The 26,742-nt window shown below is 47.1% G+C and overlaps 1 protein-coding gene across 10 annotated transcripts in view; it reads right to left on the reverse strand.

The window, feature by feature from the left end:
- Nucleotides 1-26,742, reverse strand: part of KYAT3 (kynurenine aminotransferase 3) — a 597,660-nt gene that overhangs the window by 64,534 nt on the left and 506,384 nt on the right. For all 10 annotated transcript variants that reach the window (XM_069641743.1, XM_069641748.1, XM_069641750.1 and 7 more), the window contains one exon: nucleotides 18,853-18,939. In XM_069641743.1, the coding sequence (XP_069497844.1) occupies nucleotides 18,853-18,939 (87 nt within the window). The remainder of the gene's footprint in view (nucleotides 1-18,852; nucleotides 18,940-26,742) is intronic.

A 26,742-nucleotide genomic window follows, 5' to 3' on the forward strand; every position in this document is an offset into this window, starting at 1 on the left:
CAAGGAACTACACTGGTTATACCTCCAAGCTTGTATAACCTTCAGTACATGCTGTATCACCTACAAAGCGCTAATGTCTTAGATACCATAATACCTAGTTGAAAATACCACCATATCAGGAGGTCAATGCAACACTACAAGCCAATGTACTTCTAGACAGGTATTCAAGAAGTAGAAGAGCATAAAACAAGCTTTTTCTTGCTATGCTCCCATGCCCTGGAACAATCTTACTGCTAACATCAGGCTGACTTCCTCCCTCAGGTGATTCAAGAAAGAGACCTTGCCCTTAAAGTAACTCTTCCCTCACAAATTAGGACCAAAGACTAATTTGACAACCCACCTCCATTATGTTCCACTCCCTTTATTGTACAGCGCTCTGTTGCTTTCAAGCTAGGTTTGCGCTATATAAATCACCTGCATACATACAATATACACAAACATCCCCTTTTCATTGTAGCTTTGCTCAGTATATGCCAACATTGCCACTGTAAAAATTCCATGTTCAAGCTGTGTCCAAAACAGACCACGAGGCCAGTCAGCAATATGCTAGTGCTGTACCATTTTCATGCTGCCAGCCTAGTGTCCAATAATATATACCAGCATTGCCATGTCAAACATGTTCATGTTGCCTGTGCCTAAAACAGATCGTGAGACATGGTGAAACAATATACCAACACTGCACAGTGTTAAAGTCTACTAGCTTCTTGCCCAACAATGTATGCTATTGTCACATACAATACATTCTGATGCTGACTGGGTTCCATAGTTGTCAAAATTGTCATGTACAATAAATGTTCATGCCGTCAGTGGTCAACAAAATATTCTAACACTGCAGAGCACAACACATGATCTTACTGCCTGTGCCCAAAGAGAATCAACTTGCTTGTCATCATAACATGCCATTGCTGCATTATATACATGCTGCCAGCTCAGTGGGAAATAATATATTCCTGAAATGCCCTGTGCAATATATTTTCATGTTGCTCGTGCCCAATATATGCCAGTGTGGGCACTGTAAAAACATTTTCATGCTGATTGTGCCCAAGAAAATCAGGAGGCCTGCCAAAACACTATGTCAGAGCTGTACCACTTCACTGCTGGTGCTGCCAATTCTTCTGCTCCATGTTGCTGCATCTACCCTCCCAACCCTATACTCGGAAAAATCACCATCACAGACCAAGGCATCAACGGAAGGCTCAAGACCAAACAAATGGGTGCAACATGTATTTATTTTCACAGAAGCACAAAGGTTGAAATGAGGCCTATAGGTCCAACAGGGAGTGGCTATAAAAAAAACAAATACATCCCAATAGGACAGTGCAGAGGTTCACGGAAAACAGTCCAGCCGGAAGAATGTTAAAACACAAGTCTAATACATGGTTCTGGTCCTGAGTGCTAGTTCCCCAGGGTACAACAGTTTGCAGTTAAGGCTTATGATGTTGGGTGTGTCTCACACAGTTACTCACAGTTCCTAAAAATTCCAAGGGTTCCAATGCTTTTCTTTCATAGCCTGTATCAAGGATGGCCATCTTAAGCTTGCCACATGGTACCCCAATTCTGGTAAAGCGATTTGATTTCTTCCCTATCTGTCCTGGTTGGATTTTATGGTTGCACTTATTGCTGTGACCCTCAGCCAAGGGCAGCATACAAATGACAAGGTTTACTATGCTTCCTCGCCTGGGTCTCGGTGCCTACCTCCAACAAGGCAGACTCCTCTTTTCTCCCTCTCCTGCTTTCACACAGGCCAGGAACTGGGACATAATCCCCAGTAAGCCATAGACACGGGTGATTGCCTGCCAACACTATGACTGTGTGACTTCCCCTCAGACTCTGCCTGTTCCTCTCTCTCCACCAGCTTAGTACTGATTCACTCTTTGCTACTCCTTCCTGTCTCCAACATCAACGTCTCACTCAGAAGTCTTCGCTCCACTGAGGGCTTCTGCCCCAACCACTACCTCATGCATCTCTTCTTTGATCTTTTCTGCTTTGAGCCCCTATATCCTTCTCTCCTCCTTCCGTCCTCTTATTCCATGTAACTCTGCTCTTCTGAATGACTTCCATGCTCCCACTTATTGGTAAGTGATTCCCATCCTTTTGTACTTTGAGCAACATGGAAAATGGGACACTAGTGCAGCAATGTGGCCAGAATGCTGTATAAGTGTGTGCTTAGTTCACTAGGGTTTTACTCCTCCACCTGTTCAGGTTTACTAGGTGATGTACGAGTTTGCTGTGGCTCTGCAAGAAAGAATGATACAAGGAGTCATCTTGGAGTCAGGCAGGTCCCGTCATGGCAGCTGTCTGATTGTCATGGTCCCCCCTTGATGAACCATTGGCTCTCTGGCACCTTCAGTCCTGGTTTCACTGCTCATGAGCGGTTTCTCACTTAATTGCATCAGCATATCAGCCATGGTCAGTGTGCAAGCGCTTTCGTGGTCATCCTGGCGGACCGCATACATATAGCAGTCTTTACTAGTCTTGCAGGCCTGACTAGATGCCCCCTTGGTTTTCAGGATCCTGGTCTTCCCCTATGAGATCTTAAGGCCTCTGGGGGTTGTCCAAGGGAGCAAGCTAGGGATGAGAGACAGGCTTTAGGGATCCCCTATTCTGGCTGAGGGGTACACATCGTGAACGGATCGCGTTGCTTGACCTCAGGGATCTTCCGCACACATTTCCTCAGTGGCTCACATGTGACTGTCACAACACAAGCACACACATCAATTCAAATGGACACACTTTATCAACATGCATGTATGCAAATACAATTTCTTTTTTAAAACCTACATTTCTTTTGTACGTGGCATGCCATCTGTCCCTCAAGTCAGCTCTGATGGCAGCAAGGAAGGGCGAGGGGTCAGCAGGGTACCTCTCTTCAAGTCCTGTGTAAAAAGCTTGCGAGACGCGGTACTGCTGTAGTCTCGCAAGATCCTGCCAAGAAGCGCGCGAAGCGGAAAACCTGCATTGGGAATGCGCCAGTGACACAGCCATCAGCTCCTGGCGCTCCTCCTGTTTAAGGATCTAAAGACTGCCACAGGGCCTAGAGTGCAAACCTGGGGCCCCAGACTCTGCATGCTTAACACCAGCAGCCCATGGACACTTATTGGACACATTATCCAGTGATGCTGGTTACTGCCTCAGCTGAATAAAGAAAGCCTGTTGCTACAAGCTTCCTTGTAACTGATTATTATAAAACATATTTGGCGACAAGGACGGGTTCCAGACATCCGCACATCACCATGCAAGGAGCAACACCTCCAAAGCCGTTCCTGCAAACACCAGGTAGGCCTGCTATCCCATGGCCACAATGGGAACCCCAATTCACGACATACGAGGAGGCACTAGGAGGTGCGGGGTATACAGCTGCAAGGCGCAGAGCGAGCTTATTGAATGCTCTTTGAGTAGAAGGGCAATGCGTTTTCATTGGCCTTACGTCTAAAGCAGGTATAGATGAGAATGACGATGTGTAAAAGGAGGCTGTGAGGAGAATTGTGAAACGGTTTGCTAGCAAGGAAATCACAGTGTTGCATAGAATACGATTTTATGGACGCAAACAAGAAGCGTCAGAACCCGTGGATGATTATGTGACCAAGTTGCGGGTACTAGCTGCACTATGCAACTTTAGCAATAATGCAGAAGGAATTATCTGCGACATGACGACGGTCCACACCAACAGCAGCAAAGTGCAAGATAAGTTTATATTGGAGAAAGAACTGCAGCTCGACAAGGCCGTAGAGACAGCGAGGACAGTAGAAGAGACTGTGGGTCGAGGGAAAGAGTTTGCGGGCAGCTCTGTCCCAGCAAAAGTCCAGGCGATGACGTTTAAAAACAGAAAAGAAAAGCAAGTGACTGACGCAAGATAAGGGAAGTGGGGAAGAAAGTAGCCGCTAAAGCCACCAGCAAGAAACACTTCGCCAATGACCATGTCCGGCGAGGGACAAGGAGTGTGCAAGAAAATGGGACACTTTGCATTGGTTTTCAGGTGGCGCAACAAAAAATTGACCATTATTAATGCTGAACACAACGTGGAAGCAGACTCATCGGAAGAAGGAAGACCCACTGTGTTGATGGTGAACAGATGAAGAGCCAGAAGGGAGAAACCCCATTGCATGATCAGGGTGAATGGTATGGAGACAAGAGTGATGGCGGACTCAGGTTCAGATTTGACCATCTTACCCTTACACACATACAAGGAAATGGTGGGAACTGACAGAGTTGAAGTACTCAGCACGCGCCAGAAGCCCACCATGTTTGGAGGTGTGTCAGTGAACTTGTTAGTGTACATTAAGGGTGTCATGGAGCTCAAAGGAAAAGAGACTACGACAAGAGAATACCTGTCCAAAGAAGGCCCAGCCATCCTAGGATTGGACGACCAAGCCAAACTCAAGATCAGACTAGATCCCAGCACAGAAGATTAGGTATTGGCAGTCAACACAGGAGGAGTGCTGGTAGTGAAAGAAGATTTCTCCAAATTGTTTTCAGAAGGTCCAGGGAACATCAAGAACTTTGTTCACAGAATAATGCTCAAGGCCAACGCTGTCCAAGTCAAGCACAAGGTGCGGCCATTACAAGCGACAGCCGGGGACACACTTAAGCCTCAACCTAGAGGTCACTGCAGACATCTATCCCCTCCACAGTATAAATGAATTAATCCTCATGATGAAAAAGGCAAATGTGTTTTCAAAGCTGGACATGAGGAATGTTTATCATCAGAGCCATCTTCACAAAGACTCCAGGCCCCTCACAGCGTTTATCACCCCGTTTGGCACCATCAGCAGCCTCAGCATTCCAGCGTATGATGCACTCACTACTGCGAGATATAGGCAATGTCTCCTATTTTCAGGATCATATATTGCTGTACGTCAATGATGATTACATGCATGATGCCACATTGAGAAAAGTGCTCATCAAATTACAGGATGCAGGGGGGTGAAGCTAAAATATGAGAAGTGAGTCTTGAAAGCACAAGAAGTTGAATATCTCGGGTACAAGATATCCACCCGAGAAATCCACCCCAAACAAAACCTTGTGCAGGCCATTGTCAAAACTCCATAGCCTGCCAGCAAAGATGAAGGGAGTAGTTTCTTACCTGTAACTCCATTTCTCCAGCGTTGCTATCTTTCATGGATTCACATGCTGTGAATATTTCCAGTCAGGCTGGGAAACCTCGGTAACTTTAACCTAGCATTTTCCTATGGAAGACTTGACCCCTTAGTGTCCCATTGACGACTTTTTTTGGGTGCTTTAGGCTACACCAATAGGATGTCCGGTATAAGTAGCCCCACTCCCGCGGCTTCCCTTCAGATTTTAACCTCCAAAGTAGAGGAAACCCAAATCACGGTTTGCCTGCAGGGGGAGGCCGACGGGCGCATGTGAATCCATGAAAGATACCAACACTGGAGAAATGGAGTAACAGGTAAGAAACTACTCCTTTCTCCAGCATTGGATCTTTCATGGATTCACATGCTGTGAATAGATTACATAGCAGTACGACCAACCCTTGGAGGTGCATGACAGACAAACCAACTCCATGCCCCAAGGCCATAACCATGAACAAAACGAACAACTTCTCACAACATGCAGGATAACAAAACCAGCAAGTGATAGAGTAAAACACAAGACCCCGGAAGCTGCAGGGCTTACCTTATTGAAACAGGCATTGAAGGACGGCCTGTCCCACCTGCACATCTTCCACATGTTGCTGACCCAGACAGTGTCTGGTGAAGGTATTCGGCACTGCCCAAGAAGCCGCCTGGCAAATGTCAATGAGTTGGATTCCAGCCCAGAGCGCCGCTGATGACGCCATGGTCCTTGTAGAATGGGCCTTAGGATTGCCCCTCAAGGGCTTGCCAGTCTTTTCATGACAAAATGAAATCGTGGACCAGACCCAACAGGAAAGTCCTTGCTTGGAAATGGATCGTCCCTTGCTGGAGGGACCAAACTCCACAAACAGCTGTTTTGACTGCCGAAAGTCCCGAGTACGGGCCAGATAAACTTCAGCACCCTCTTAACATCTAGAGAATGCAGGGCTCTTTCCACCGGCATTGTCGCCTTAGCGAAGAACGAGGGCAAGGCAATTGTAGCGTGTTTGTGAAACGCTGAAGGCACTTTTGGAATGAGTGCGGATTACTAGACAGGAGAATCTTGTCTCATGAATCGCAGGTGAATCTGGAAATGGTCACTAAATGCACCTTGACTGAAGACAACGCCAGCCCCCCTGCGCCAGAAGCAGCAGGTATGGAAGAACCTGGGCCAGTGAAATCTCCAATGGCCGCACTCCGGCTGCTGTTCACACCAGGCACAGAATCTCGGCCATTTTCTACTGTAAGAGATATTAGTGGAAGACACCCTCGCCGCCTCAAGGATCAGACAGCACTCCTGTGAATTACCTAGATGACCAAACTCTGAGTGGTCAGGAACCATGCAGCCAGGCTGAGAGATGCCTTCGTCCTGCGATAGGAGATCCTGTTCCGCCCCAGATGAAGCGGCTCTTCCATCGCTAGATGAAGGAGATCTGAGAACCACGTCTGCCGGGGCCAGAATTGGGCTACTAAGATCACTCTGTACAGGTATTTTCACACCCACTGGATAGTCCACCAAACCAGCGGAAACAGTGGGCACGCATACCCGAAGAGGCCCGTCCATGGGAACGAGAATGCATCTCCTTTTGACTCTGGATGAGCCACTCTGCTGGCAAACAATGGGCACTGCTTGTTCTGTGGAGTGGCAAACAAGTCGAGAGGGAGGGGGAAACCCCCACTTCCTGAAGATCTTCGTCACCTGCTCCTTTAGCGTCCACTCGTGCAACTGCCCCTTTCTCTGCTGAGAGCGCCTGCCTGCACATTCTGGACCCCCGGCAGATGGTAAGCCGTAATGTGAATTCTCCAAGCAATAGCCCAATGCCACACCTCCTGAGCCTCGCTGGACAGGAGCTGAGAATGTGTGTCCCCCTGCTTCCTTAAATAAAACATTGTGGTGCTATTGTCCATCAACACTCGAACCACTGTGCCTTGGATCCGAGGTAGAAAGGATTTCAGGGCCCAGTGCACTGCTCTCAACTCTAGTACGTTGATGTGCAACCTTGCCTCCTCCCAAGACCACAAGCCCTGGACCTGCGACTGGCCGAGGTGTGCCCTCCAACCCATCTGGGAGGCGTCCGCCACTATCGTGAACTGAAGCAGGGGCATGCCCCGTACAAGATGGTCTGTGCATGCCCACCATCTCAGAGCTTCCATCAGTCCCTGGGAGATGACTACCTTGTCTGACCATAACCCCCGACTCTGCGACCACCTGTCTGCGAGAAATTCCTGCACCGGTCGCATGAACAAACGACAGTTCGGGATAAGGAGGATGCAGGATGCCATGGAAGCCAGCTGCGACCTGAAACTGCGGACCGAGACCACAGTTCCTTGGCCCCATTCGGCCGCTCAGGACTACAACTTCACCACTCTCTCATCCGAAGGCTTCACCAGATTGCCCTAAGTGAGAAACTGAGCACCGAGAAAAACCAACTCCCCGGATGGCATCAGAAAGGATTTTGCGAAGTTTACTGCAAACCCCAGCTGTTGTAACAGGTTCATGGATGCCTGGAGAGACTCCAACGCCCTTTCCGACGACAGCCCTTGCACCAGTCGTTCAGATACGGGTACACATGATGCCCCCCCCCCTGCGGAGGAAGGCAGCGACTGGAGCTAGGCCTTTTGCGAAAGTACTAAGCTCAGAATTCAGCCCAAACGGGAGGACACAGAACTGGTAATGATCGTCCCCGACCAGAAAGCGCAGGAACTTGCTATGCTTTTGCCTCATCGGGATGTGGAAGTAAGCGTCCTCCAAATCTAACGATGCCAGGAACTCTCCCGGGCGGTACAACCGGATCACATCCTGCAGTGTAAGCATCTTGAACGTCAGGCATTGCAGATTCTTGTTCAATGGCTGAAGAATGAGAATAGGCCTCCACTTTCCATTGTTTTTTTGACAAAATACCGGGAGTACACCCCTGGCGCCATTCCGACACCGGGACTGGTTCTATCGTCCCTTTCGCCAACATGATTTCGACCTCCTGCACCAAGACAGGCAGGTGCAATTGCACCACGTGCACCAGTGGAATTGGTAGTCGAGGACGCCAAAACTCCAGCGATTGACCGAGATATACAGTATCCAGTACCCAGCGGTCCGTAGTAATAAGATTCCACTCGTCAACGTGTTGCAATACTGTGCCCCCAAGTTATCTGCCCGCATGGCAGTCATTGGTGAGACTAGACTGCCATCCCTTAGCAACAGAAGATGCAGGACCGTTCTTTTGCTGCGCCTGATCTTTGCTTTTCTGTGCCGTTTGGAACAAGCACCTGAAGCTTTGGAAAGAATAACCGGGGCAACTGCACCCTCAGTCATGGGAAGCACCAAATCTGGCATTAGCAGAGGCCCCTCGAAACGCCCTAAAGGGGCAAAAAGAATGGTCCGTTTGCAGAGCCCCCATGGAGGTCGCCGTCTGTGTCTTCCTTCATTCCCCGGAGAGCCTTATCAATATTTTCGCCAAAGAGCTGCTCCCCCCCACAGGGCATATCCACAACTTTATGCTAGACTTCTGGACGAAAGTCAGTGCAGCGCAACCACGCCTGCCTGCGGAGAACACCACCATTATTTGCTTGAAGCCCGACTCCGACAAGTCCACTGCAATGTTGATGCTGTGGTTGGAGACCTCCTCCACCTTTCGAATCAGCAGCATAGCCTCTTTGTGTTGTTGTTCCGGGAGATGTTCCAAGAGCGGGGCCAACTGGTGCCACATCTCCCTACCATACCTGGCCATAATGGCCAAGGAATTCACCGCCTTCACTGTCATAGCGCCGACCGCAAGGACTTTCTTCCTGAAAGCATCTAGTTTTCTGGCCTCACTGTCCGGGACGTAACACACTGGTGTTGGCTCCTCACCTTCCGACTAGCTGCCGCCAAAACCAATGAATCCGGAGCAGGCGGAGACATGAGGCACTTGGGGGTCGAATCCGGTGCCTTAAACTTCTTCTACAGATGACCTTTCACGGCTGGTTCCGAAAAAAGAATGGTGCATCATGCGCAGGCCCTCCTGCCACACATGGTCCAAAATGGGGGCCGAGAAGACTGCCTTCCGTCGCTTCCCCATGTGATCGAAGAGAAAACGGTCTTTTCGCTCCTCCACAGGAGCAAGGCCAAATTCTTGGTATGCCTTCGCCATCATAGTGTGAAATGCCCCAATATCAGCCGGCTGAGACTGCTGAGCAGGGCTACTAGGCGGTTCCACCTTCGGGTCTGTATCCCACGTCGGCGACGAGGACGCCGTGGACAGCGTGTCATGAGGCCTGCTCTTTGGATCCGAATCAACCAGCTCCCTTTCCTCTGGATAACTACGTGGAGGCGAATTCCTGGGGCGACTCGGGCGAGGGGCCTCAACAGGCACACTATGCACCACTGGAGCCACCGGGCTCGTAGCCGATGGAAGTCATGCATCCAATTGTCCCAACAGCGACTGGAGCGTACTTAACACCTGCATGGGCAGCAGAGAGTGAGGGTTCACCAATGGGTACAGGGGTGTCCCTGCCCCACTCAACGTCGATGGAACTGCTTCCTGCAGACCCAGCACCGAGGGATGGAAACCTGGTTCATGCTCCTCCTCCTCCAGACCCGAGAACATAGAATACGAAGTTGGATTTTGTTGAATGCCCACCGGGAGCAATGGCTCCAAGCTGGGCCCAGACTGCCATGGATCGCCGTCAACATCTGCCTCCAGCTGCATCATCGATAGCAATTGTGGACCAGTGACAGTCGCGGCCGTAGACTGAGCCAATGGCACTCCCGTCGACAGAGGGAGCGAGGACTGCACCACAATCGTTGACGACCTCTTTGACGACACTAAGGCCTCCTCAGGCCTGGCCTTCTCCGGTGAAGCAGGTCGCGTGGTTGAAGTGCCGGAACAGTGTTTGGATGCGTCTCGGCTAGAAGAGGACCTATGCTGGTCCTTAGACGACGAGTGCGTCGAAGAGGACTCTCTCACGCTCGCCATCTCCTTCTCCACCGAAGCAGACTTCTGCGCCCAACTTCCCAGGCCTATCACTCGACCCCCTTGGACTTGTCCAGTCTTGCCGACTTGGACAGCGAAGCTTGCGCACCTTTGGACCGATGTGACCCTGATTCAGAGGAACCACCTTTCCCCACCTCTGACGCTGGCACTTCCTTGCAATGCTTCTTGGCCGGGGGTTCTGCAGACACCAGCCTCCACTGCGTAAACGCCTTCACCGCTGGAGCCGAAGGCTTCCCCGGGATGAAACCTCCAAACCCGGGTAAGTGCCCTTGTTGAGCCAACAAATCAGCCAGTGGTTGCAGGCTTTCAGCGTTTTCTGAGAAAACCCACGTCAGATCTCACAGGCGTCTACCGAATGATTGGGGTAAAGACAATACAGGCAATCAGCATGGCTGTCCCCCTCAAAGACATTCTTTAGGCCACAGGTTGCACAAGGCCTAAACAGCAATTTATTCTGGCCCACAAATATTATGGCCGAAGTACAACACGTCTACAACACAAAGATTAGACACAAGGTGATCCCAACTGTTTGGAGACGGTTGAAATCTGAAGGGAAGCCGCGGGCGGGGCTATTTTTACCAGACGTCCTATTGGTGTAGCCTAAAGCACCCAAAAAGGACGTTGTTAGGACACTAAGGTGTCAAAGTTTTCCATAGGAAAACGCTAGTTTAAAGTTACCAAGGTTTCGCAGCCGGACGACGGGAAATATTCACAGCATGTGAATCCATGAAAGATCCAATGATGTTGAAGATAATTTCTGGGACTTGCAGAATACTCTGCCAAGTTCATCCCGAGCATTTCGAAGTCACTGCACCACTGAGAGACCTGCTCAAGAAGGGAGCGAGGTTCACCTGGTCTGAAGCCCAGAAGGTGGCTGTGGAAAACATAAGGGTGGAAAGTAGAAGCACCGGCCCACAGCTGTTCAATCCTGCATGGGGCACAGTCATCACTATGGATGCCAGCGCTTGTGGACTAGGTTCCGTGCTCACCCAGAGGAAAGGTGACACCGAACAAGTGGTGGCATTCGCCTACAAAGCCCTATCCAAAGCCAAGGGGGACTACTCCACGGTAGAAAACGAGATGTTAGCCTGTGTATGGGCAGTAGAACATTTCAGGACTTCCATATGGGGCACCAAATTAAAAGTGGTTATGGACCATAAGCCCCTATCCACATGTCAGTCCAGAAGGAACAAAGTCATCCATGCCCCACCTGGCGTGCATTGCGGCAAAACTTTAGGAATATATGTTTGAAATAACTCACATACCGGGTGGAAGAATGCCCAAGCGGACTGTATGTCCAGGCTCCCCAGAAACAAAGAGCTACCACATTCCTCCAGGATGGGTGTATTGTTGCATCCATCCAAGACCAGAGTTCCTTCAGATGAGTAGGTCACTGGAACGAGGAGGACAGTAAAGACCTCTCCATGGGGAGAGTCAGAGTGGGTCAGGAATGGGTGGCCAGAAGAAAGCCCTTCCAGAAGGCACAAGGCCTTACTGGAAGGTGGCAGAAGAAATATCAGAATTAAGGACTGATTCTCAAGGGCGACCAAGTAACACCCTCTACGGGAATGAGAAGGGTCATCCTGTGCAGAGCCCATTGAGGGCATTTGGGGAACACCATGATGCGCAGGCGAGTAAGAGGCATACTGGTGGCCAGTGATGGATCAGGACATCCGCTCCATGATTGAGAAATGCCATGAATGTATGAACAGTGATAAATGTTTGAAGACCAGACAAGCCAACATGATTCCCTCAGAGATCCCTGAAGCAGTCTGGCACAAATTGGGACTGGATTTCATTGGTTCGTTAGAAGTAATGGCTCCAGCGCATCGGTACGGAATAGTAATGGTGGACCATCTGTAAAAAAAGGGTAGAAGCGGAATCTGTCCCCAATATCGCAACCTAAACAGTTATAGAAGTCCTCACATCCATCTTTCAGAGGGAAGGCCGCCCAAAAGACATTGTCACTGACAACAGGGTTCAACTAGTTTCACGGGAGATGCAGTCAATTATGCAGAGACACAACATAAGGCAGAGGAAGGCCGTGTTGTACCACTCCCAGGTAAATGGAGTAGTTGAGAGGGCCAATAGGTTTATCAAGGGAGCAATTCAGTTAGCAACAGCATCAGGAATGGATTCCATGAAAACTGTCAAGGAGGTGGTAGCAGCTCACAGATTAACCCCCAATGGTGTCACCCAAGTCTCGCCATTTCGCATCGTGAGGGGGAGAAGAGCGGCGTCTACACGGTTACCGACAGTGTAGATGGCGCTCTTCTCCCCCTCAGCATGCGAAACGGCGTCTACACTGTTACCACCATGGTTGACTTGAAGTGAGCATGGAAGAGGTTATGTGGAGGTTGGAAAGTAAAGCATGAATGAAGTGGAGTGACCGAGAAGAGCAACCCAAGGTTGTGAAGTCGGGGAAGGACACTATCAAAATTAGGCTATCCTATAAGGATCAAACGACAGGGTCGAAGTTCAGCAAGCCCACAAAAGTAATACACAAAGGAACCAATCACATCCGCACAGAAGATGGTCACATGTGGAACATGGAATGTGTGGCAATGTTTGAGAAGAAACAGACCACGAGAGAATGCAAGAGGAGTCCCATCCCAGCAACCGCCAAGACCGTAATGCAACGAGAGAGCAAGAGCTAGAAGCATCAGTGAGAGATGTCGTAGAAAACAAGGTAAAAAGCGAGACACCAGAAGTGGTTTGTGACACGATGCAAGCACCGGACGCAGGCGGGACGAAAGAGGGTCATCAGAGAAGAGCACAGAAGACCAGTGAAGTATGATGACTATTATGGAATAGGCATTCTTGTTTTCCAAATGGAGGTGTGTAGAGAGCTTCCGAGACGCGGCACTGCCATAGTCTCGCAAAAACCTGCCTACAAATGCGCACAGCATCGCGATGCGGCAAACCTACATTGGGAAGGCACCAGTGACATGGCGCAGTCGGTTCCTGGCGCTCCTCCTGTTTAAGGACATAAGGACTGCCACAGGGCCTAGAGGGCAACCCTGGGGTCCCAGACTCTGCATGCTTAACACCAGCAGCCCATGGACACTTCTGGGACACATTATCTGGTGATGCTTGCTACTGCCTGAGCTGAATAAAGAAAGCTTGTTGCTACAAGCTACCTTGTACCTGATTATTATACAACACTCTGCTTCTGATTTAGGAAAAGAGTAGGGTCAGCAATCTGACTCTAACTTTAAAGTTAGACTGGCACGGGGGTGAGGGGGATTGAGCCTGCAATATTTATTGTCCATCTAACACTGTTAAGGCCAAAAACGGGAGACGAAGCACCTTGCTGCAGTTTAAACATCTGCGATCTTGCTAATAATAGGGGCTAACATTAACCATTCTGCACGCTACTGTACCAAAAATGCACATTGCCACCTGAATTTTTGAGGAAACTTTTGTGAAGTTCTGTCTGGCTCAATAGATTTGCGAGTTTAGATGTGCCCCAAAAACACAAACCCCATTTAAACCCCAAAAGAAAATGCTTGCTGTCACACTGCCCGCAGCCCTTATGCACAATAACAGCAAACCTCAACTATAACATGGCATTTGGGCTAACAAAATCATTTTTAGAAAATTCCTCTAGGTTATTTCTATTGAAAAAAAGTGAAAAACACGAATGGAATACAGTTAAGAGAATTTAAGTGAAAATGTGGAATAGAAAATGTTGACCCGTGAAAATGTAGAATATATATGTTCCATAATAGTGCAAATAGAAAGAAAATGTATTAAAAAAAATACAAAAAATGTGCAAACACCCCAATAACAAATGGGAGAGACCACGCTTTTAACACATTTGCTTACATTCCACACTGAATATTCCCTATCCTCAGGACTGAAAAACAATACATCCTACTTGATGAGCAAAACTATTTTTAAAAGATCTAGATCACCTTCCATACCTTGCAGTACAACTCCAAGTGTAGTAAAAAAGCAATAATGCACAACACTGCAACCTCCTTTTCGCGTTCGAGCGTTTCCTTTTTCAATATACGGCAATTCAACAATACTGTCTTTTAAAGTGAAGAGCATGTTTGCATTCATAGTTATGTGAGGGGTTACTGACATGTTGACTGATTGGTGCATTAGAGTAGGGCTGGGTGTCCTCAGAGTGATAGAAAGAGGGTGCCACAACTTGAGCCAACACAGTGTGACAGAGTGGTGGCATAGACATGTGGAAGATCGAGGGGGTGGTAAGAAGAAAGAGGAGAATAGATTTGAGCAGTGGAAGAAGGTGTCCCCATAAGCTTAAGGCAGTTATGAGTTGATTAGGAGGTAGACAAGAACGGGTTGTGGGGAACTAAGCCAGAACCCAAGACAGGAGGGCAGAAAGGAAACACAGCCCCAGCCTACAGAGCAGCTCTGGTGGCCACAACCTCTGGATGTAAGATGCTGTTATACCAGCCTCTCCTTTTACTGCCAAGGCCTAGTACACAAATACACATAGGAGCCACGAACCAGACAAATGGGCCTCACAGGACATGGGAAGCAGAGGAGCTGACTGAGGAGCCAAAAATGAAAAGTGGAGAATGAGCGATGAAGAATGAAGAAGACTCGGGGAGAGATCCCCAAACTGAGGACTACAAACCGCAGCCAGTATTTTGAGACCCAGAGACTTTCATTTTAATCCCAGTGGCTTCTGTTTGCCCCTATAGACTTTTCTACCAAGTAGTAAATGTTCTTTACAGTGTTGGGGAGAAAAAATGACTTGATGTTTGATATGTAACATTTGTTACAGAAACCTCTAGAGTAAGGTGGGGTGGTGAAGAAGCATGGGAAGAGAAACTCTTTGGAAGATGCATCAAAGCTGTTTTTGGAGTGTTGACTGAGAAAGAGGGATGATGCCAGCGAGGAGCAACTAGATACAGTCGCCACTGGCAGAGTCCGTAAAGAGTCTGAGACGGTGAGGAGGAACAGTGAATTTCCAGGCACCTGATGGGTTTTTGAGCCCCAGTGTTAGAGAAACGTCAAGATCAGCAGAATCAGAAAGTGATGGAAAGGTACTCCTGGGAGTAACTCAGACACCAACATTGTTTCCAGAAGTGAGGCCAGGAGAGATGTGGAAGAGGAGGAGGTGAGAGGCAGACCAAGGCAAAAAAGGATGAAGACTAGGATGGGAAAGTTCATGGTGAGATGAGGGATTCAAACCAATGCGTGCACGTGAAAACAAGAAGTTGGAAGAAGATGGAGTAAAGAAACTGCCTGATTAAGTGTAAAGAGAATTGAAAAAAGAATACATTCGCTTAGGTTGCTTGCTGATGTATCAGTGGTTCCGTCTCCTAGCTCAAGCGCAAAGAGAACTGAAGGAGAAGAAAGGCATGCATGCTACATGCTGGTATATTCCAAATTGCCAGCTCACATATTAAGAGAACGGATGGGAAAGTAATTCACTTATGTTGCATGCTGGTATCTTTGGGCCTACCAGGGCAAGTGGAAAGAAAACTGAAGCAGTAGAAAAGCATTTATGTTGCATACTAACCGACGTAGGCCAAATGGCCAGCTCAAGTAAAAAGAGAACTGAAGGAGAAGAAAGTAATTTATGTTTGTTAGGCAGACACCTGTGCAGTTCCCTTAGGGACCACTGCAAAAGATTTAAGACTACAGGTGTTGGCAGTAAACCCACTTGGTAGCAGTCTGTACCACCCCGATTTACCTGGTAGCTGTGGCTGAGCAGTCAGACTTCCCTCAAGAAGAGTTAGGCAGTATGCAGAGTATACACAATAGGCACTCAGGTACAATAATACAAGCAAACACTGACCAGAGCTTTGGTATCAAAGTATATAATTATTTATTTAAAAACACAGTTTGAAACACTCCAGCACTCTTATTGTAAAATATTCTAAACACAGTTACTATTGTAATATATACACCCCTTTTCCCTTATTAGATAAGTCACAGTAAAACACCACTTATTTTCATACAGAGGTGTGCGCTTAACTAGATTGCACTCCAATAAGTTTGTGAGAAAGGGGGGGGGAGACAGAATATGGAAAGGTACACCACTCTAATGTTCAGGAACACCACAAGCAAGGCAGAAGAGCAAAAGTCACTGGTGAGCCAAAGTCCAAAGGCTGGGCCCACTCTTAGAGAGAGCAGAGCACAAATGCGCCCAAGATCACACAGTTACACTAGGCTTTGAAAGTCTTGCAGAGGGTTCAAAAAGGGTTTAGAGAGGCTTTAAGAAAGTTTAGCCAGGGTGTCCCAGACTAACCCAGGTTCGAAACCCGGGGACTAAATCTACCCCGTACAGTCGGTAGCAAGGGAAGCCAGGCGGCACACGGTACCTTAAGTGGGAAGGATCCTCCAGCGGTGGCAGTTGTTCCTGGTAGTGGGTGCAAGTTGCGTTGTCGTCCAGGGGAAGAGAAGATCTCGACTTGGAGGAAAGATGAAGGTCGTTGCACTACCAGGGAAGAAACCAGCCGCTGAGTTTTCCGGTTAAAGGTGGTACCTTTGTTTCGCGGTCGTGGTAAAACGTGGTATCTCGGTTGCCGGGGTGCTTGGCATGGGCAAGGTGGCCACGAGATACGTCGGGAAAGAGAAAAGACAGTGAAACTGGTTATCCCCACCAGTCAAAGGAAGAAGACTCTGCGGCAGGAGATCTCCTCTGTCGTTGGGAAAAGTGGTGAGGCAGTCCAGCAGGGCTCCACCGGTGGTGGTGTCGTGGCAGGTCGGCTCAGCTTCTCCCTCGTCGGATTCTTAGGTCCTGTGGCGACTTCTGAAGTTCCAGTCCCCAAAGCCCTGCTTTTATGCAGCAAACCCCCATTCACTCAGCCTAGCTGTCACTCAAACATGCTAAGTGGTGAGCCGGCCGGCTAACCACTTGGGCCAATCAGGATGAAGTGCGACTTGAGTTGCCTAGGCAACTCAGTCCAGGGTGCCTAAATTCCCTTCCACCCCTCCTAAGTACCCCAGACAGAGTGGCACCACTTCGGAGGGCTTCTGTGGAGAAGCCCGCCAAAAAGTGGAACAAAGGGCTCGACTTGGGTTGGAGTCACAGAAGAGAACACAAACGCCATTTTAGAATCAAGTTTTGGCAAAAAATACCAACCGGAGAATTAATATTAATTAAATAAACCGGCGATATGTTCGAGGCTACCGTAAATAATTAAATAAAGATAGTAGCCTAAAACAATGGGAAATCCCCTAGGAAAATATTCGCGGTTGAATATAAAAAGTAGTATCCACTGCCACCAGTGAAAACTCGATCAGGGGGGACGGAGACGTGCCCCCTCGACTAACAGACCCTGGGGCAATTGAATTGCCCCAGCCAGTACGTCCACAATATGATGGTTTGTACTGGTTCTGTTCAGAATTTAAGACTAGTAAAGGTCAATGGTGACTTTACATGCCCTGGGAGACAGTAGTCAGTCCCAGGGTATGGAGTCTATACTGGGGGGTCACTATGACACCCCTGTGTTAATGCACGGAGTGTGCTGTCTAACACATATCACAAAAACACATGAAGCCCTATGGAGTAAAAGACCCCATATCCCATTAAACACATCTAGATTCAAAGAAACACACTTAAATCATGCCCAAGAGTGAGGGTAAAAGAGACTCACTCTTGGCAGGAGAAAGAAAATAAACCCCAAAAATCCAGCAAAGCTGCTGGGGGACTCACTAGGTTAGGAAATTCAGCCTAAACAGAGAATTCTCCCTAACAATGTTGTATGCTGGTAGATGTGATATAAATTGCCAGCATAAGTCTACAGATAAATGAACAAGAAGAAGGCAATTTAAAGTGCATGCTGGTTTAAAAGTAGATGCTCTCGTTCAAGGAAAACTGAAAGAGAAAAACCATGTATGTGGAATGCTGGCCGCTTCTGTCCGAAATGTCTGCTCAAGATTAAAGAGAAATGAAAGACTAACATGTATGTAGCAGGTGGTTAGCTGTGATGCAAATTGCCAGCTCAAAACTAAAGGGGCACTGAACGTACCAGAAGGTCATTCGATGTGCCAAGATCATAAAATATTGAAGTTTCACAGAATGTTCAAGTGCCAACCACTCTTCCGAGTAGGACATCATCAAAGTGTATAAAGATGCTTAAGTGAGGTGCTGCTGTGATGTCATGGGTGGAAGTGATATGTTTGGTAAATAGTTCCTGTGGGCAGTGCGGAGAATTGAGTAACCATGGGTGACAGCTGGAGTGGGGCTTGCTGAGGTGGGTTTGCACCCTGCCTCCAATTGCTGAACTATGAACTTACCTGTAACAGAGAATCTGGTCTTTGGAGTTCTGGTACAAGGAACCTCCATGAGCATTACTTACTGTAATGTACATTGTATATTCCATTCAACATTTCATAAATAAACCAAATGTCATTGGTGTGCAGAACTCAGGCCAGGAATTGAGAATGGAAAGACTCAATATATTTTAGGAGCATTACACTTTGTATTTGCCTTTCATCGTGAGGAACCCTATACGTGCCAGGTTGTTATACATAATTGCTATTAAATGGATTAAAACGTGCATATTTCTTCAAAATCTCAAGGACATGCTCTCTGCATATAGGTCACATCACCTGCCGCAGACATGTTACACAAGTATGGATAAGGGCACCTCTAGATATTCGGGATGCCATCAAGTTTTTAGTAACGTAACACTTTAAAGGTCCCAAATTACCTTTTTACACTTTTCAGAGACAACGTTTCATCAGTTTCAAGTATACAAATGAAAAAAGCCGAACAATCGAAATTAAGTGCTCTTGTATTCTTAACAGACTTTAGACTTAACAATTGTGGTGATAAGGTAAGTCTGCTGACCATGCAAACTTGTTTAACTTACTTTGATGAAGCAAAATCGTATATATTTTTCGAACTGCTGTTTAGTTTCTGGGCCGCAGAAAGCAGTGATTGGAATAGCTGCCAGTTTCTGCAAGAATAAATTCAACAACAGAATTAGCAACCTAAGCAATCTAACAGGCTGAACAGATTGATTTGTGTTAGAAATGGTGGCCCTTAAACTATAAAAGATATAGTTCACACAGTTAACACACAGGGGCTCATTTTAGAGAACCCCCAGAGCGTAAATGGAGGCACTAAAGACAGATTAACGGCTGTCTCAGCGCCTCCATTCACGCTTAGGGGAATTTTTGTTGTTTTTAAGGACGGCGCTGAACCAGAGTCAGTTTTCCGGCCTACCTTTTACACCTTTAAAAACAACTTGGTTTTATGCCTGCATGACATTTTCATGCTGCCATTAAACCCCTGATTTCCTTTTGAATACACCTGCTTTCTGCACCAGCAAAAAAAATGAACATAGAATAATTGCTCTACATACTGTTTTTGGTGACTGATTCATGTTTGTAATTTGCTTCTGTTACAGTTTTTGTTATGTTAAATGTACCCTGTTGATGTAAATGTACAGCGCTTTGGTATAAAGCTCTATATAAGATTAATAAATACAAATAGCTGCATATTGTAAACGCTGCGTGCAATGTCGATTGGCAGGCAGTGCTTACATCGTTTCCTCTGCAGAGGGCAAAAAAGAGGTGTAAATAGGCTTGCACCATTTCATTACACATCTCTTTTGAACACTGCAAATTACAAAAAATTGCATGGAGGCCCCCCGTTCGCCCAACGTAAGCTGTGCTATCCAGACAATGCACATTCCCGAGCAAAATGAACTCAATGGGGTTTCATTTGTGCAAGACTTGAAACAAGGAAGAATAATGCTCGAATATTTCAGTATGAAAGTGTATGATTCAGACACAGAACTACTATGATGTGCACAAGTTCAGCATGCCAACATGATGGGTTTACACAGCAGTAAGAGCGAGGGCCGCCGGGCAAGGCCAAAAAGCATCCACTGAGTTTGGAATCTCTGTGGCTGGATCATAGGAATGGTCGCGTATTGCTTCCCTTACGCTTCCGACTTCTCTCTGCCAAGATACCTTCATCTTCTCCACAGTCTGGCATGATCAAGTTCCTATAGGGGTTGATTTTGCCTCTCCTGTTCTACCACGTCGTCATGGCTCTGCCCTACGCTTGTTCCTCCTCCACTGCTGCTCGCTTCTTATCTCTGTTTCCCTCACTGTGTTCTTCCCCTATGATTGTAAAGCACTCTATTGCCTCCCAAAGCTAGGTCTGTGCTCAATAAATACAATAATAATAATCTCCCAGGAAGTTAAGAGTGCCCGTTTCCCTATTCTGCCTTTCTCAACCCCAGCTGGGGACACCTCTCCCCCTCTGGGGTATTGATAGACTGACTCCACTCATCCCCATCCCTCTCCCACCTTCTGATTATCATCCACCGACCCCTTGTTCGATGTCCTCTACCTTCTGCTTTTCTTACTTTCCCTTCAAGTTTTAGAGTCCTTTCACACCACCTACACCTTAATAGCCAGTCCCCTGCTCTCCCCGCCTCTGTTTTTCCTTCTTTCCCAATGTCGCCACACCGTATTAGACTTCTTAATAATAATAATAATAATAATTAGGCTTTTATATAGCGCTACAAACCCTCAGGTATCCGAGCGCTGCTTATTATTACCCACGGTGTGTGGTGCTCATTTATCGACCTCGGAAGGATGAAAGACTGAGTTTGGCCCCGCCGGGATTCGAACCTGCGTTAACAGGCTCTGCACGGGTGTCAAAGCGAGCGCTCTACTCGCTGTGCCACTTGACCGGCTCTCCAAACGTAGCTACTCCCCAGCTTAATCCCTCAACTAGGTCTTCCTTTAGCAAGCCTCCTGCCCCGTAACTCCATTGCTTCCAAACGCCCACTGAAGAGGTAACAAAGAAAGGATGGTGTAGTGTAACAAATCTAATTGATCCAAAACTAAGGTTTTTCCCGCATCTAAATTAGGATGAAACATCCGTTTCCACCAAATTCGTCAGGATGCTTAGAAGAGCTCCATATCCCACTGCATTGCTTATGTAGGACACCCTAGACCAAGCACTCCCTTTGCTCAAGTAATCTCAGGTGTGTATGATTTTGTATGCTCAAAAAGGATTCACTGTATTTTGGCCAAGCATGGCTTCCCCACCTCTCTATGGGCCAACAAACAGAGGTTCTACTGTCGCACTCTTGAATCGTCATTTCGCACATGCCCACGATGAAGCCGGCACAGTGGAACTCTGTGCTCTGTTGTGCTTTCCTGGCCTTTATACTGATTTTTTTTTTAAAAACCGTGTTTGGGTGCGCTGTTTTAACTTTGTTTTCACCGTTACTTAGGTTTCTAGATTCCCCGCACCTCCAGAGTACAATGCCTTACACTAACGTGAGAGGGTGATACTCTTCCCTCCTAAACCTCCCCCAGGTACAGTGTTTTATAGCCAGTTTTGGCTTTTGGGTAGGCATGGGATAGGTATTTGCTGGGCAATAATGTAATGGTACTAACTGGCCATAGGATCACAACAGTTGGAAAATGGTGTATTACCTAAGCTTATTTGGTCAGTACCTGGCAAATACTTATGTTATAGCTCAAACCAAAACAGTTGGCTTTGTCGTTGCTTGTTTTTAACACTAGTTCAGTCCATGGAAAAGAAATACATCAAGTATCTGAAGGCACTCTTGGCTAATACTTTTTTATTACACCAGTAGCCTTTTACAGCTGCAATGAAGCCATTAACTCTCAGCAGACTGCTTAGAACAAAAACTGCCTGGATAAAGTTTGTTATTATAGCTTGACACAGGGAGCTCAATGAGATCCCAGGAGGATGTGCTTAGGGCGGGGAGGAGAAGGTAGTGGGTGGGAATGGCCACAGGGGTTTGCATAGCCATTGGCCGTGAATGGGTGGGTAAATAACCAAACAAAACCCACAAGCTGTGTCCCTCCTCATATGCCATCTCTATCCTACCTGTATTCCAATGCAATAGTTTCAGCTTATAGGTGGCGCTAAAGCGCCACCTAATTGCCGGAACTAAAAATGATCTTATCTGTGTCACTTTTGGATCTAAACTGATATATATGATTAGATAAACACAGCCAGTCGCCCTTTATAGGCAAATGGCACCAATTCTCAATTGATTATCTTGAACACGTTCAGATGATTTAAGTATTGATTCAGACAGGCCTTTAAGTTTCAATTAAGTTGGAATCAAAACCCTTAATTTAAGATGCAAGGGGGGGGTTCTATAATCAGGGTACCAAGAGAAACTCAACTTGCAGCAAAATTAACATCAATCCCTCAGGTGCCCTATTAGAAGGAGGCTTTCAGGGATTTAAAAAAAACTGTTTTGCAAAAACCACAGTACCAAATCAAGGTACCACAAGGAACCCTCCCACCCAGTGAAAGTTGCTGATTTTAAGAGACCTAATCACAGAAATGAGAAAATCCCTTGAAAAAAATGTATTACTTTTAACTTGGTCTTTGTTTTATTTATATATAATTGTTAATCTATAAGAGGTGCGACAACCTCGACCTTTTGGCGGTGGGCACCTCGAAAATGATGATACACAGTAGAATGGCATATAGACATGTCCGGCAGACAAAGGCCGTCGGGCACTGTAGGTTAAAGATACAAAAAAGGTCTGGTAGAGTTTAAAAGCAAGAATCAAAAAGATGTCCGTTTTTAAACTAGGAAAGTGAGGTCTTATTTGAGTATATACAATGTATACTACACTACAGTTCAATCAAATCAAAATTCGTTTTTGCAGACTTCGGTGCAGTGTAGATAGGCTGTCAACATAAATGTGTATTATCAACTAGTCAAAAAAGTGATCATGCTACTTCTGTGTATGAACTGCACTCCTAATGTAAAGAATCTCCCCCAAAATAATCTGAATTAATGTTTAACAAATCAGGTTGTCAGAACTTTATTAAATCATGGTTTAATATTTTCCAAAGGAATTCTCAACTTTAAAACCAACCATGTTAAAATAGATACTTTCGATAATTTTCCAGTTTTACATTAATGCCTGAAAATTGAGAATAGATCATCATACTTTGAGATTTCTGATGTGAGATGTGTTTATTAAACCATATATCCCATGTACACCTCCAGATGTTGGTCCTAATTCGATATTGGTTAAGAACCGTCTCAGTTTGGCAACAATTAGACTTGTTACACTACATCAAATCTTTCTTTGTTACTTTACTGAAAACAGCAAACGGAACTAAAGGCTGGGAACCAGGTCAGTAGGCAGCTCTACATTTTAAGGTTAGTTCACTGAATTCCATTCAGGTACTGTTGTAGAGTTTGATGACAGCAAATCTTTCAGAGTTAAAGATGAACAAGTTACTTCTTACCTTGTAACGTTCTTTCGATGGGCTATTCCTCCGACGTATTCCTTATCTTGATAGATTACATCCCAGCTTGCTGGCCTCGGAAATTCTTTCAGTAGAGGGCGCTGCGTGTCAATGTCCCTCGAGCTGGTGTCCCTCGACAGCCTCCATCTCGGCGCCAACGTCATCGTGCGTTAAATAGACTCGCACAGCGACCGTTGCTCAGTTCCGTTTTGAAGCTTGACATTAGCTGTGCATGAATTGGTTATTGACCTTGAAGGAGCGTAAGCTGCAACTACAAGGGAAGTTTTACTGCGGGATGGATGGGAGAAGCGATGAGGAATACGTCGGAGGAACATCCCATTGAAAGAACATTACAAGGTAAGAAGTAACGTGTTCTTCGAAGGGATTGTGTCCTCAAACGTATTCCTCATCTTGGTAGACTCCCATAGCGGTGGTGTGAAAGAGGTGGGAGTAAAATTGGAATATTTCCCTTTAAGAATGAACAGAATGTAAAACAGCTTTACCAAATCTTGTCTCCTGGCTAGAGGAGGAATCCAGACTGTAGAATTTTGTAAAGGTATGTGCGGACGACCATGTGGCAGCAGCACATATGTCCCGAATCGGTACCCCTCTTTGGTGAGCCGAAGAGGCTGCGATACCCCTGGTTGAATAAGCCCCAAGATGTTGAGGGGGCTCTTTCCCTGCCAATTTGTAGCATTCTAAAATGGCTAAAATAATCCATCTTGAAATGGTCTGTTTTGTGATTGGCAATCCTAACTTGAGTCCTGCATAACCTCTAAACAGTCGGTCTGCTTGCCTTATCCTAGCTAGTCTGTTGATATAAAAACTCAAGGCACGCCTTGGATCCAACCTATGTAGCCTCTCTTCCTCTTTCCCTGGATGGGGAGGAGGATAGAATGAAGGTAAGGTTATTTTCTGAGTGATGTGGAATTCAGAGACCACCTTTGGGAGGAAATTAGGCTTCACCTGTAAGACAACTTTGTCTTTGTGAAAAATTGTATGAGGTGGTTTGCAAGATAGAGCTTGTAATTCGCTCACTCTTCTGGCAGATGTAGGAGCCACTAGGAAGACTTTAAGGGTGAGAAATCTTCATGTCCTTGGCCTCAAGCCCAGGGACCGTATCTCTCCAGGACTGAAATCTCTTCACTGGCTCCCAGTGGCTGCGAGGATTAAGTTCAAAACCCTCTGCATTGTCCACAAGGCCTTCTGGGGCCTGGGGCCTAAATACCTTCAACTCTCTCTTCCTAAATATCTTCCTTCACGAGCCCTTCGCTCATCCATCTCTAACTCCCTCATGGTCAGCCGCTTCTCGAAGCAACGTGCTGGGGGTAGATCTCTCTCCGCAGCAGGGGCCTCCCTCTGGAACAGCCTGCCTGCCTCCCTGAAACTTGAGGAGAACCATCTCCGGTTCCGGAAGCACCTCAAAACCTTCCTCTTCGCTTCTGCCTTCTCTCTCCCTCTCCCCTGCTAAACCTGCTTAACTCCCCACTAAATTCTACACTTAACCTGCATCTGGGCCACTCTCAGCGACCTCGGTCCAGGGCCCAGCCACTCTCCACTTGCACTGCCCCCCTGGCCCCCCCTGCACTGTGGGACTGTCACTGTATCCCTACAGCCCCCTACCCAGCACTTGCTCTGCACTTACCTCGCACTTGCCACCAGCTGGCCCTTTTTATTTATTATCATTTATTATTTTATTACGCCACTTACCTTGTACTGCACTTTTCCCCCCACCTCCTCCCCCTGCACTTTCTCCTTTTCCCCTTACCTCGGCACTTGCACCATCTGAATGACACCTGGCCTAGTAGGATCGTTTGTCCGTCTTCCCCTTGTTTCCCTCCCTCCCTGCCTCGTCGCGCCTTGAAACACTTGTGTATAGGCGCGTTACAAATACCATATCATATCATATCATATCATATCATGAACAAGAATGGAGTGGTTCAAAAGGAGTACCCATCAGAAAATGTAAGACTAGATTTAAGTCTCACAAGGGAACTTGGAATGGCTTTGGGGGATAGACATTAGTTAACCCTTTCAGAAATTGGATTACTAGGGGTGTTTTGAAATAGGATGGCTCCTCCGCAGTGCGCTTAAAGATTGACAGCGCTGCGAGGTAGCCCTTGATCGTACCAACTTGAAGACCTGAATTCGCCAAATAGAGCAAAAAAGATAACACCATTGGTGTACTGCATGAAAAGGGTTCGATATTCTTTTCTCTACACCAGCTGCAAAATCTTTTCCAACTGCAGCGGTATAAAGTCTTTGTTGCTTGCCTTCTAGCGGAAAGCAACCCCTCCATGACGTCATCCGGGGGTCCCAATCCTTGTATCTCAACCTTTCAGAAACCAAGCGTGAAAGTTGAGGGTTCTGATGTCTGGATGGAGAACCTGACCTCGCTCCTGCGAGAGAAGATCCTATCTTTGCGGAAGAGGAATCGGAGGGCAGATGGACATGTCCAGAAGGTCCGGGTACCACGTTCTCCTGGCACAATCCTGGGCAATTAGGATTATAGTCTTCTGGAATCTTCTCAACCTCCCGATCATCTGAGGAATGACAGGGACTGGAGGAAACGCGTATAGAAGTGGAAACTCCCAGTCTACTACGAACGTGTCCCCTAGAGCTCCTCTCGGGGGAAATTCCCTTGAACAAAACTGATTGCACTTCCTGTTGATACTGGTGGCGAACAGATCCACTTGAGGGGTTCCCCAAAGGGCGAAGATCTCTTGAAGGACTTCCTGAGGTAGCTCCCACTCGTGGGAGACTGTGCTCTGCCTGCTCAGAGTGTCTGCTGTCAAGTTCTTCTCTCCGGCTAAGTGAACTGCCGATAGAGAGATTCCTTCTTGAACTGGCCAAAACCAGAGCTGCATCGCCTCTCTGTACAGTGGCAGTGATCCTACGCCTCCTCTTTTGTTGAGGTAGTGCATGGCCACTGTGTTGTCTGTCATTATTAGGACATTTTTCCCCTATACAGATGGCAGAAAAGCCTTCAGCGCTAGTCTGATTGCTCTCAGCTCCAACAGGTTGATATGTAGTCTGGACTCCGATGGAGACCAACGACCGCTGATGGTCAAGTCATTGTCATGGGCTCCCCAACCCGTGAGTGACGCATCCGTGACTACTGTTATCTCCGGCCATGGTTGCCAAAACTGTTCTCCTTTCAAAATGTTCTCCCGACAGGCTCACCACTGAGGGTCTCGAGCCACTCTGTCCGGGACTTGAAGGAGATCTGTCATTCTTCCTGAGAATTGCGACCATTGAGTTCTCAGCGCCCACTGGAGAGATCTCATTCTCAGGCGAGCCTCTGGCACTAGGAAGAAGCAGGATGCCATAAGGCCTAGCAACCTCAAAAAGTTGAAGGCTGGAAGAAGTTGGGCATTTTGAAATTTGGGGACCATCTGCAGAATATCTTGGGTCCTCACATCTGGTGGCGAGGCTCTCCCCAGGGAAGTGTCCAGGACCGCTCCAATGAACTGGAGTCTCTGTG

This window comes from Ambystoma mexicanum, chromosome 1q (assembly GCF_040938575.1).
Source record: "Ambystoma mexicanum isolate Mex_15411 chromosome 1q, UKY_AmexF1_1, whole genome shotgun sequence".
Taxonomy (NCBI): domain Eukaryota; kingdom Metazoa; phylum Chordata; class Amphibia; order Caudata; family Ambystomatidae; genus Ambystoma; species Ambystoma mexicanum.